Below are 12,587 nucleotides of genomic sequence, written 5' to 3' on the forward strand. Positions count from 1 at the left end.
CTGCGTGCGTGGCGGCAACGCTACCTCCTCCACCGAGAGCGCCCAGGACAGGCCTGCGCTCGGGGCCCCCTGGGGTGTGCCCTCCTGCAGGCGCTTCCACGGCCTCTCCAGGCTGTTTCAACACATTCAGGCAGCCGCTGTGTAGATCAGCCTAAGCGGTGAGGAGTCGGTGGGCTTGGGAACCTGGCATTTCATTCAGGATGAGCCTGTGAACTTGGGAAGAAAACCAACCCTGTTAGGATGAGGTCGGTCAGGGAGAAAGAGGCAGATGGGTGTGAGGGTCTAAGAGGTGGAGGTAGCCTGGAGCTGCCAGGGGTCCTGCCTGGGAACCGTCATCTCCGTGGGCTGCCTGTCAAGTCGGATGTTGGCTTCCTTATCACTGTTTGCCAGGCAGCCCCCGGGGTCCCCGCCTGTCCTGAAGGAGGAGCTCCTTTCTCCCCGTGAAGCCTCAGCCCCTGGGTGTTTGGCACGCTGGTGAGGAGACTGTCGAGCATGGTTTTCTCCCCCACTGAGATGCCCCCAAGTTGTGGGGAGAAGAGGGTAGTGGCAGGAATAAGCCATGTGGGTTTTTAAGGTCTTTTTGTTTAGTCTTGGTCTCCTGTTGTTAATTGGGGTCATAGGTGATGATGGTGGTGATGGTGATGGTGGTGATGATGGTGATGGTGATGTTGGTGATGATGATGTTGGTGATGGTGTTGTTGGTGATGATGATGATGATGGTGATCATGATGATGGTGATCGTGATGATGGTGATGATGGTGATGATGGTGATGGTGATGGTGGTGATGATGGTGATGGTGATGATGGTGATGGTGATGGTGGTGATGATGGTGATGGTGATGTTGGTGATGGTGATCGTGATGATGGTGATGATGATGTTGGTGATGATGGTGGTGGTGGTGATGATGGTGATGTTGGTGATGATGATGTTGGTGATGATGATGATGATGGTGATCGTGATGATGGTGATGATGATGATGGTGATGATGATAATGGTGATGGTGATGTTGGTGATCGTGATGATGGTGATGATGGTGATGATGATGGTGATGATGATAAATGGTGATGGTGATGATGATGGTGATGATGATGGTGGTGATGGTGATGATGATGTTGGTGATCGTGATGATGGTGATGATGATGTTAGTGATGGTGGTGGTGGTGATGATGGTGATGTTGGTGATGATGGTGATGGTGATCGTGATGATGGTGATGATGATGTTGGTGATGATGGTGGTGATGATGGTGATGTTGGTGATGATGATGGTGATGATGATGATGATGATGGTGATCGTGATGATGGTGATGATGATGATGGTGATGATGGTGATGATGATGTTGGTGATGATGGTGGTGGTGGTGATGATGGTGATGTTGGTGATGATGATGTTGGTGATGATGATGATGATGGTGATCGTGATGATGGTGATGATGATGATGGTGATGATGGTGATGATGATAATGGTGATGGTGATGTTGGTGATCGTGATGATGGTGATGATGATGGTGGTGATGGTGATGATGATGATGTTGGTGATGGTGGTGGTGATGGTGATGGTGGTGGTGATGGTGATGATTCTTCTTTGGCCACATAAAGCTGGGAGGTGCTGGGATGTGCAAAGCTGACTAAGTAGGTTAATTTGAGAGTAAGATGTCAGAGCCTTTGACATACCAGAGGGTGGGCAGAAGTTCCCTACTGTTTTGAGACGTAGAGAAGAACCTTATGGTTACCAAGGGGGAAGGGGGGATGGGGTGAACTGGGAGATGGGGATTGACATATACACACTACTATGTATAAAATAGATAACTAATGAGAACCTGCTGTAGAGCACAGGGAACTCTGCTCAGTGCTCTGTGGTGACCGAAAGGGGAAGGAAATCTTTAAAAAGAAAATGGATATATGTATGTATATATAACTGATTCACTTTGCTGCATATCAGAAACTAACACAATATTGTAAAGCAACTATACTCCAATAAAAATTAATAATAGAAAAAAGAAGTTCCCTACTGTTTTGAGCTCCAAAGGCTTTTCTCGTGCCTTTTTAAATTTTTATATTATTTATTTATTTATTTATTTTTGCCATGCTGCATAGCTTGCAGGATCTTAGTTCCCCATTACCCCTGCAGTGGAAGCATGGAATCTTAACCACTGGACCGTCAGAGAAGTGCCATGTGCTTTTCTGTGAATGGATTTGGGCAACCCCAGGCCACCATTGCTGGCACCAAAATTAAAGGTACTGCCAGCAGATTGGGTAGTGTCTGATCTTGTCTTACCGCAAACCCAGAGGTGGATACGCACATGGATCCTAGCACGGTCCCGTTCATAGTCTGTGACTTGGCACGATTTGGTGATAAATGCTGCTTTTCCCCCACAGAACATCGATATCACCAATTTCAGCAGCAGCTGGAGTGATGGCTTGGCCTTGTGTGCTCTCCTGCACACCTACCTGCCTGCTCACATCCCGTACCAGGAGCTGAACAGTCAGGAGAAGGTAAGTTCCCCACCCCTCCCTGGTCACCCCGGTTACCCTCCAGAACACACAAGGGGAACTCCTCATACTTTCGATACATCCCAACCGGGGTGAGGTTTGTGGACTTGAGGTGGAAATTGGGGTATTGATTCCAGCACAGATAACTACAGAGGACAGGTCTACACTGCAGAACCCCACCCCTGGTAAATGTTCTCAGTTTCCTTTGTTACCTAGAAAAACACAGTGGAGCCCAGTTGACTGTGGCTGCTGAGAAGTTCCTGTCACCCGCTTTTCAAAGAAAGCCCTGATGGACTCTCACCTTCATGGTTTCAAGACCTTGGCCAGCATTTGCAAAATCTTTCAAAATCTTTCAAATTCCAAAGAACCAGAAAGCACCACTAAAAAGAGTTCCCTGCTCAAATAAGCTTGGGAAGCTGTATATTATATCGCACTTTTGGAGATTCACAGCACTCGTAAAGACTTCAAGAAGTCCTTTGTTAAAGAAACCTGTGTGACTCTGTTTAGCCTAACCTATATCAGAGCCACAGAACCTTTTTAACTTTTAATATAATCACCCGTAACAGGAATCAGCGGACTTCTCCTGTTGGGGGCCAGTGGTAGGCTTTGTGGTTCTGTGGTCTCTGTCACAGCTACTCAACTCTACCATTGTGGCGCCCAAGCGGCCACAGACGTTTGTAAACAAATGGGCATGCTGTGTTCCAATAAAACTTTATTTACAAAAGCAAGCTGAGGGCCAGGATTGGCCTGCAGGCTGTGGTTTGCCAAATCCTGACCTAGAACATCCTAAAAATCACATTCCACAGAGCGTACTTTGGGAAACGCTGTCCCGGGCCCTGTGCTCATTCACTCAACAAGGATTTCTTGCCAGGCGTCACTCACAGTAATAAGGGCAGCAGTGAGCACGCAGACAGGTTCTTCGTCCTCAGGAGGTGGACGTTCAGTACACAAGTGAGTAAACCTGTAACAAGCAACACTGTAAATAAACAAAATGTAGAAGAACATGAGAGAAACACGGGGCTGTAAGGTGAACAGGGGGGCCTAACTGCCACCAAGAAGGCTGGGAAGGTCTCCGAGGAGGCGGAATTCCAGCTGAAGAGCTGACGTGAGGGAGCCAGTGACACAAAGCAGGGGAACTTTCCAGAGCCAGGGAGCACAGCCGAGGGATCGCCCGGTGCTTGCGGCCAGGGTTGCAGGGGACAGGGAAGGTGGCCTGCCACGCCTCGTGGCTCCCCCGGCGGCCGGCAGACAGCACTGAACAGTGACAGACAGCGATTCGTGTTCTGAAAAGATCTCTCTGTGAAAAAGTGAACTGTCACGGGGACAAGAGAGAAAGAGAGGCTGCAGTTGGGAGGTTGTAGGCATTGTGGTGAGAGCTCACTTCCCTGTTCACCCGTTAGTGGAGGCCAGTGGCAGCGTCGTGGGTGGGAAGGCGGAGGAAGATTCGAGATCCAGCTGAGACGCAGAACCAGCTGGACGCGGTGACTAAGTGGCTGTGGGGAGAGGAGAAAGTCAGGGGCGACCCAGGTGTCCGGCTGACAGGACTGTTTGCTGAGGGGGAAGGAACAGAAATGTTTGAGAGCTCTGTTGTTGATTTTCTCACACTAGGATGTAAGTAAAGTCCAAATGGTCCTGGCACTGATGGCGATGATAACTGAACAAAGTGATTTACTTGTTTAGAGTGTGTATCAGCCAGGGTTCCCCAGAGAAACAGAACTACTAAGATGTGGGTGTGTATGTGTGGAAACACACAGATATATATACACACATACACAGAGAGAGAGAGAGAGAGAGAGATGTTTATTTTAAGCAGTTGGCCCATGCAGTTGTGCAGGCTGACAAATCCAAACTTTGCAGGGCGGGCTGGCGATCTGGAGACACAAGAAAGAGCGGGTGTTACAGGTGGAGTCTAAAAGCCATCTGCCAGCAGAATGCCCTCTTCTTTGTGGGAGAGCAGTCTTTTTCCATTCAGGCCTTCAACTGATTGGGTGAGGCCCACCCGCGTTATGGCAGGTCACTTGCTTTACACAAAGTCCACCAATTTAAATGTTAATCTCGTCTTAAAAATACCGTCACAGGGCTTCCCTGGTGGCGCAGTGGTTGAGGGTCCGCCTGCCGATGCAGGGGACGCGGGTTCGTGCCCCGGTCCGGGAGGATCCCACGTGCCGCGGAGCGGCCGGGCCCGTGAGCCGTGGCCGCTGTCAAGAAGTCCTTTGTTAAAGAAACCTGTGTGACTCTGTTTAGCCTAACCTATATCAGAGCCACAGAACCTTTTTAACTTTTAATATAATCACCCGTAACAGGAATCAGTGGACTTCTCCTGTTGGGGGCCAGTGGTAGGCTTTGTGGTTCTGTGGTCTCTGTCACAGCTACTCAACTCTACCATTGTGGCGCCCAAGCGGCCACAGATGTTTGTAAACAAATGGGCATGCTGTGTTCCAATAAAACTTTATTTACAAAAGCAAGCTGAGGGCCAGGATTGGCCTGCAGGCTGTGGTTTGCCAAATCCTGACCTAGAACATCCTAAAAATCACATTCCACAGAGCGTACTTTGGGAAACGCTGTCCCGGGCCCTGTGCTCATTCACTCAACAAGGATTTCTTGCCAGGCGTCACTCACAGTAATAAGGGCAGCAGTGAGCACGCAGACAGGTTCTTCGTCCTCAGGAGGTGGACGTTCAGTACACAAGTGAGTAAACCTGTAACAAGCAACACTGTAAATAAACAAAATGTAGAAGAACATGAGAGAAACACGGGGCTGTAAGGTGAACAGGGGGGCCTAACTGCCACCAAGAAGGCTGGGAAGGTCTCCGAGGAGGCGGAATTCCAGCTGAAGAGCTGACGTGAGGGAGCCAGTGACACAAAGCAGGGGAACTTTCCAGAGCCAGGGAGCACAGCCGAGGGATCGCCCGGTGCTTGCGGCCAGGGTTGCAGGGGACAGGGAAGGTGGCCTGCCACGCCTCGTGGCTCCCCCGGCGGCCGGCAGACAGCACTGAACAGTGACAGACAGCGATTCGTGTTCTGAAAAGATCTCTCTGTGAAAAAGTGAACTGTCACGGGGACAAGAGAGAAAGAGAGGCTGCAGTTGGGAGGTTGTAGGCATTGTGGTGAGAGCTCACTTCCCTGTTCACCCGTTAGTGGAGGCCAGTGGCAGCGTCGTGGGTGGGAAGGCGGAGGAAGATTCGAGATCCAGCTGAGACGCAGAACCAGCTGGACGCGGTGACTAAGTGGCTGTGGGGAGAGGAGAAAGTCAGGGGCGACCCAGGTGTCCGGCTGACAGGACTGTTTGCTGAGGGGGAAGGAACAGAAATGTTTGAGAGCTCTGTTGTTGACTTTCTCACACTAGGATGTAAGTAAAGTCCAAATGGTCCTGGCACTGATGGCGATGATAACTGAACAAAGTGATTTACTTGTTTAGAGTGTGTATCAGCCAGGGTTCCCCAGAGAAACAGAACTACTAAGATGTGGGTGTGTATGTGTGGAAACACACAGATATATATACACACATACACAGAGAGAGAGAGAGAGAGAGAGAGATGTTTATTTTAAGCAGTTGGCCCATGCAGTTGTGCAGGCTGACAAATCCAAACTTTGCAGGGCGGGCTGGCGATCTGGAGACACAAGAAAGAGCGGGTGTTACAGGTGGAGTCTAAAAGCCATCTGCCAGCAGAATGCCCTCTTCTTTGTGGGAGAGCAGTCTTTTTCCATTCAGGCCTTCAACTGATTGGGTGAGGCCCACCCGCGTTATGGCAGGTCACTTGCTTTACACAAAGTCCACCAATTTAAATGTTAATCTCGTCTTAAAAATACCGTCACAGGGCTTCCCTGGTGGCGCAGTGGTTGAGGGTCCGCCTGCCGATGCAGGGGACGCGGGTTCGTGCCCCGGTCCGGGAGGATCCCACGTGCCGCGGAGCGGCCGGGCCCGTGAGCCGTGGCCGCTGGGCCTGCGCGTCCGGAGCCTGTGCTCCGCAACGGGAGAGGCCACAGCGGTGAGAGGCCCGCGTATCGCAAAAAAAAAAAAAAAATACCGTCACAGAAATACCTAGAATAATTTTCAGTCAAATATCTAGGTACCAAGGCCTAGCAAAGTCAACACATAAGATTAACCAGCGCAGAAGTATTAAAGTTTCAGGGCATAAATTAAAATTTATGCTTTGTAATCTGTAAAGCAGGCTGGACAGGATTATTAAACATTTGGGGGGAAAATGGTCCGTTTTGAATCATGTTACGTCTGAGATGTCTGTGAAGTATGCAGGTAGCAATGTCAGAGGCAATTGGATAGCAAACCCAGGGTTCAGAGGGCAGGTCAGAGCTGGAAGTAGAGATTTGGGGCCCCAGGGAATGGGCCAGCTGTGTCTAACTGAGCTGAAATGATGGCAGTGTGTACATCCATGCCGTCCCATGCGGTAGCCCCTCGCCACATGGGCTGCTGATGGGAAGTGTCTCGTGTGCCTGGAAAACTGAATTTTTAATTTTAATTACTTTTAATGAAATAGCCACATGTCATGCGTGACATGAACCTGAACAGGGCAGGTATAGGTGGTATTAAAGCTCTCTGTGAACAGGTGTGGGGGGCCCACACCAGGTGGTCCTGCGACGACACCTGCTGTGTGTCCTGCAGTTTAACTCGGTTCTGACACTTTCCACCTGCAGACGGCGTCAGGTCCCACAGGTTAAGGGCTCAGTCCTCCACAACTGCCCCCCCCCCTTCAGACACCTGTCACAAGTCCAGGTTGTCACCTGTGTTTCCAACCGACCGGCTGTAGATCAGAGGTTCCCAGGACCCCCTCCTCGGGTTCAGTTGATTTGCTAGAGCAGCTCACAGGACTCAGGAAAACAGCTTACTTACGAGGTTACTGGTTTGTTACAAAGGATATTAAAGGATACGGATGCGCAGCCAGATGAGGAGATCCCTAGAGCGAGGTCCGGGGGGGTCCCGAGCACAGGAGCTTCTGTCCCCTGGAGTTTGGGACGGGCCGCCCTCCCGCACACCGATGCGTTCACCCACCCAGAAGCTCCCTGAACCCCGTCCCTTTGGGTTTTTGTGGCGGCTTCATTATTAGAGGAGGCATGATTGATTACATCATTGTCCTTTGGTGACTGATTCAACCTGCAGCCCCTCTCCCGCCCCTGCAGGTCAGGGCGTGGGACAGAAAGTTCCAACCCTCTAATCCCGTGGTTGGCTCCCCTGGCAACCAGCCCCATCCTTCAGTCATCCAGGGGTTTTAAAAAAATTGCTTCATAGGGGCTTCCCTGGTGGCGCAGTGGTTGCGCGTCCGCCTGCCGATGCAGGGGAACTGGGTTCGCGCCCCGGTCTGGGAGGATCCCACGTGCCGCGGAGCGGCTGGGCCCGTGAGCCATGGCCGCTGAGCCTGCGCGTCCGGAGCCTGTGCTCCGCAACGGGAGAGGCCACAACAGAGGGAGGCCCGCATACCACAAAAAAATAAAAAATAAAAAATAAAAAAATTGCTTCATTAACATAAACGCTGGTGTTGTTGGAAGGGGTTTGTTATGAGTAACAAAAGACACATGTTTCGGGCTTCCCTCGTGGTGCAGTGGTTAAGAATCCGCCTGCCAATGCAGGGGACACGGGTTCGAGCCCTGGTCTGGGAAGATCCCACATGCCACAGTGCAACTAAGCCCGTGCTCCACAACTACTGAGCCTGCACTCTAGAGCCCACGAGCCACAACTACTGAGCCTGCATGCTGCAGCTACTGAAGCCCGTGCGCCTAGAGCCCGTGCTCCACAACAAGAGAAGCCACCGTAATGAGAAGCCCGCGCACCGCAACGAAGAGTAGCCCCCGCTCGCCGCTACTAGAGAAAGGCCGCGTGCAGCAACGAAAATCCAATGCAGCCAAGAAAAAAAAAGACACCTGTTTCACCTTTATTGCTCTGAAGCTGTTTCTGGAACCGAGGACAGAAACCAAATATTGTAACAAAAGGTGCCCCCGTGGCTCCTACATAGAAAATTACAAAGGTTTTAGGAGCTCTGTGCCAGGAACCAGGACAAAGATTAAAGGTGCATTTCTTACAAATCACAACTTCACAGAGGCACAGGGAGAAGACCAAGGAACAAGCTTTGAGGACTCCGCACTTGTCAGGACAGAGGAGGGTGTCTCCGCGAAAGGACCAGAAGGAACAGCCATGGAGGAGACCAGCGGGGGCATGTGGAGTCCCGGGGTCCACGCAGCCTGGGCACTGTTGACAAAAAAATTAATCAGCCGATCTAACGAAGAAATAGAAAATTTTATCGGAGCCAAGTTGAGGATTATAACCCGGGAACAGCCTCTGAGAAAGTTCCAAGAACTGTTCCACCCTTTAGAGGTCAAAGCACAGTTACATAGGATTTTGAGACAGAGGGCTGTGCGCTAAATGGTTGACGTGATCCAGGTCTGCTGCGGGTCGTGGGTCATCACGGCCCCTGGCAAGACTAAGAAGGAAGGTTGTCTCCTCGGGAGTGTCTTGCTGGTGCCGGGAGCATGGCGCTCCTATGGTTGAGCAGGTGTTCCTGCTGACGGGGAGGTCTGGTCGATGCCTAATGCAGATACATCCTCAGAGTGTGACATTTTTGCCCTCAGTCGTGGGCGCTTTGCCCTCCAGTCAGTACGGACGTGTTGGAAGATAATGGGCCTAAAAGTGTTTGTTTTCGCACTTGGGATCGTGACGTTGCTTCCTGATGACGGAAGCTGCAGCGCCTCCCCGGATGCCGACGATTCCTGCGATGTGCGGCCGGCTGCCTGGATCTGGAAACCTGCAGAACAGCCAGGCATCACGGCTCAGTCACTCTGTTGCCCTCGTGGTCCAGGGGCCCGTGGTTCCTGCACGTGGGGTTGCCTTTCTTCTCCCCAGTCCAGAGCACTGTCGTTGGGTAGCGCGCCGTCAGACCGCGGAAGGCTTCGGGTCTGGGAGGAGATGACGGACTCAGCTCCAGGTGGCCAGAGTTTTCATTTGAAGGTCATGTGGCGGGACGTCCCTGGCGGTCCGGCAGTTAAGATTACTCACTTCCACTTCAGCGGATGCAGATTCGATCCCTGGTCAGGGAGCTAAGATCCCACGTGTCACACAGTGTGGCCAAAAAAAGAAAAAAAAAAGAAGATCGTGTGGTTTCACAGCCTCCCCAAAGGACCAGCCAGCCTCCTGCTTCCTAAATGCCCCCATGTAGAGGCGCTGTGGGTGGAGGGACAGTTTAGCCACTGCCCTGGGGGAGCTTTGCATTCAGGATGGGGAGAGAAACTCATATCTATCAGAGTTACCGATGAGGGTTCTCAAAAACAGTGTGTCGGGGCTTCCCTGGTGGCGCAGTGGTTGAGAGTCCGCCTGCCGATGCAGGGGACGCGGGTTCTTGCCCCGGTCCGGGAGGATCCCACGTGCCGCGGAGCGGCTGGGCCCGTGAGCCATGGCCGCTGAGCCTGCGCGTCTGGAGCCTGTGCTCCGCAACGGGAGAGGCCACGGTAGTGAGGGGCCTGCGTACCGCAAAAAAACCCCCCAAAAACAAAAAAACAACCAGTGTGTCAACACAGGCAAATCAAATCATTACAGTTTAAAATTGAGCATGTGTGTGAGACTGAGCCTGGGAGTATCTTGCTGGTCGAGAGAGAGGGAATTCAGGCAGGGAAGGCTTCCTAGAAGGGGCATATTCGAAGTTGGGCTTCAAAGGGGACGAGCTAATTTGAATGAAGAGTGTGCTTTTGACCTCATCAGGATGCATGCAGTCCAGCCCTCACCTGGAGTCCAGATCTGGGGAGCTCTCAGTGCTGGGTGCTTCTCGGGTTTTTTGCTGAGCAACATACGTCAAAAAGGGCACCAAGAGAGGCCTGTAATATTTGTAAAAACCCATTAAAATCAGAATCTAAGAATTGTGCGATCTAGCTCTCGATAGCCCAGAATGTTCAGAAGTCATGAGCTGTTCCTCCTTCCTCAGTGGAAGTGTGACATCGGTACTAGGTAGGGAATTTCTGATAACGTTAACAAGGATGTCTTCTGAGATGTTAAAGAGATGTACAAGCACAGGATGTGAGTTACAGTCAGTGGAAAGTTTAGTGTTTTTTCAGTGAAAAGCGTATTCCTCTGTCCTCCTGTGAAACTCCTGCTGAGGTCCTCAGATTCAGGTGATAGGATGGAGCGTCTTTATGTTGGTGTCTGAAACGAAATACTGATGTGAGGGGGAAATTCTGGGCTGGGGCTCCTCAGTCCCGTCAGTTTCAGGCAAGGTCCCCACTGCAGGGCCAGCAGCAGAGTCCCCGTGGCTGGGGGCTTCCACTGTCCAGGGGCTGGAAGGTCCTGGCTGGGCACACCCCTGCGTCTATCTCCGCTCTGGCCTCCCCACAGTGGCCGTGACGGTGTTCTGATGAGAGAATTAGGATCAAGATGCTTCATCACTAATGTCCTGCTGCCACCAAAACCAATAAAAGTCATTTTCATGCACCAGAAACCACCTCTGCCTATAATGGTCCACGTCATACCATATGCTGTTTCAGAGTGTTTTCTGACAATTTTTCGACTCTTTCTTCTTTGTCCAATTTCTGCTTAGAAAACACTAGCAGTTTCATTAGAATCAGGATAAAGGGTTTTGCGGGGGGGTGGGAATTCTGTATAAAACCTGAGGTTTAGAAATGCCTTTTCCTTAGACCTTACTGGTAAAGAATACAAATTAAAACAAAACAGTATTTTTAGCCTGTCACATTTGGCAGAGACTTTTGAGAATCGTAACATCCTGTGCAAGTAAAGGTGGGAGAAAATGGGCACTTAAACGCTGTTGCTGGAACTGAAACTGTGTTAACATTTACAAAGCTGTTTGGCATTGCATACCAAAAACCATAAAAAAATGTTTGTATCTTAATGTCTGGAGTAATGGTAGCCTAAAAACCATTGGCTTACAAACCCCTGTCCTCCCCCAGAGTGAACCCAAAGCACTTTAAAATAAGGACAAAGGCCTCATTAGCACCAAAATAGGAGCTTCCTGCTGCTGGCTGGGGCTAAAGTAAAGGAAGCCAGGAGCCACTGGACAGCTCCCCTCTCAGCAGGACGGAGAGCAGTGTTAAAGTTTCCACTCAGTCCATCCCCATTATTACCTTTAATTTGAGGAAGGGGGCTGGCGGCTTGGGCAAGATGACCACAGGTCAACGGCTTTCCAAGGCCCCGACCACAGAGCAGAAGAAGAGTTTTTTGCCGTGTTCTAGTGTTTCCCGTGACGTGGTATCTAGTACAGAGAGTTTGCCTCAGTGTCCGGCGGGCCCCTTAATCAGGCACCAGATGTGCTGGAAAGGACAGAAAGGGGAAGTGTGGAAATGTATAAAATTATGTAGAAAATCTAAGTGCATAAAATTACGAAATTCTGCTGAGCAACAGGAAACATGAATACATAGGGAAACATTCGTCTCTCAATTATACTTAATTTACCAGTTTAGTTAAAGTTTCATATAATCTGAATGACTTCAAATGATTTACGGGAGGAGGCAGGACCAAATGATTCTTAAGTTCATCCAGATGAGAAAGCATCAGAGAACAGCCAGAAAGGGTCTCAAAAAAGGAGCAACAAACGAGGGCTAAGTGATGCGGAGCCTGTAAAGTTCTAGGGGAAATTATTTTCAACCTAGAGTTCTGTATCCAGCCAGGTTATTAACCAAGTGTGATGGTAGAAAGGAGAAAATTTCGTATATGAAGGCATCCGGAAAATGTATCTCTCCCACAGCCTTTCTTTAAGAGGGAAACTAAGAACGTGCTCTAGCAGAATATGGTTCTCAGGGGGATTCCCTGGCGGTCCAGTGGTTAGGACTCTGACCTTTCACTGTGGAACTGGGGAGAGGAATCTGGTCTCAGCTGCTGTGTAAATGCCGCTTACTGTGTTCAACCTTCAGAGTCGTTCTGTTAAGAGGGTGCTGAACACTTAAGTGTGGTTGAAGAAAAGGAAGCAAATTCTATCAGCTTTAACAGTTTAAAACTTGACAAGGTGGATGAAAGGCAAGGGAACGCCTGCCTTATCATACAAAGTGGAGTCGGGAACTGCTGTCTGTAATTGATGGGACAAGAAATGGAGGTTTAAGGAAAATGGTTAAAGTCACAAACATAACTAACACAGGCACAGACATGAGCTCTG

At 50.3% G+C, this 12,587-nt stretch overlaps 1 protein-coding gene across 1 annotated transcript in view; it reads left to right on the forward strand.

Annotated features, from left to right (window-relative positions):
• Positions 1-12,587, forward strand: part of SPECC1 (sperm antigen with calponin homology and coiled-coil domains 1) — a 195,401-nt gene that overhangs the window by 172,423 nt on the left and 10,391 nt on the right. The window contains 1 exon segment of the mRNA XM_028499976.2: positions 2,378-2,494. Coding sequence (XP_028355777.1) covers positions 2,378-2,494 — 117 coding nt within the window.

Source organism: Physeter macrocephalus, chromosome 14 (genome assembly GCF_002837175.3).
Source record: "Physeter macrocephalus isolate SW-GA chromosome 14, ASM283717v5, whole genome shotgun sequence".
NCBI lineage: Eukaryota > Metazoa > Chordata > Mammalia > Artiodactyla > Physeteridae > Physeter > Physeter macrocephalus.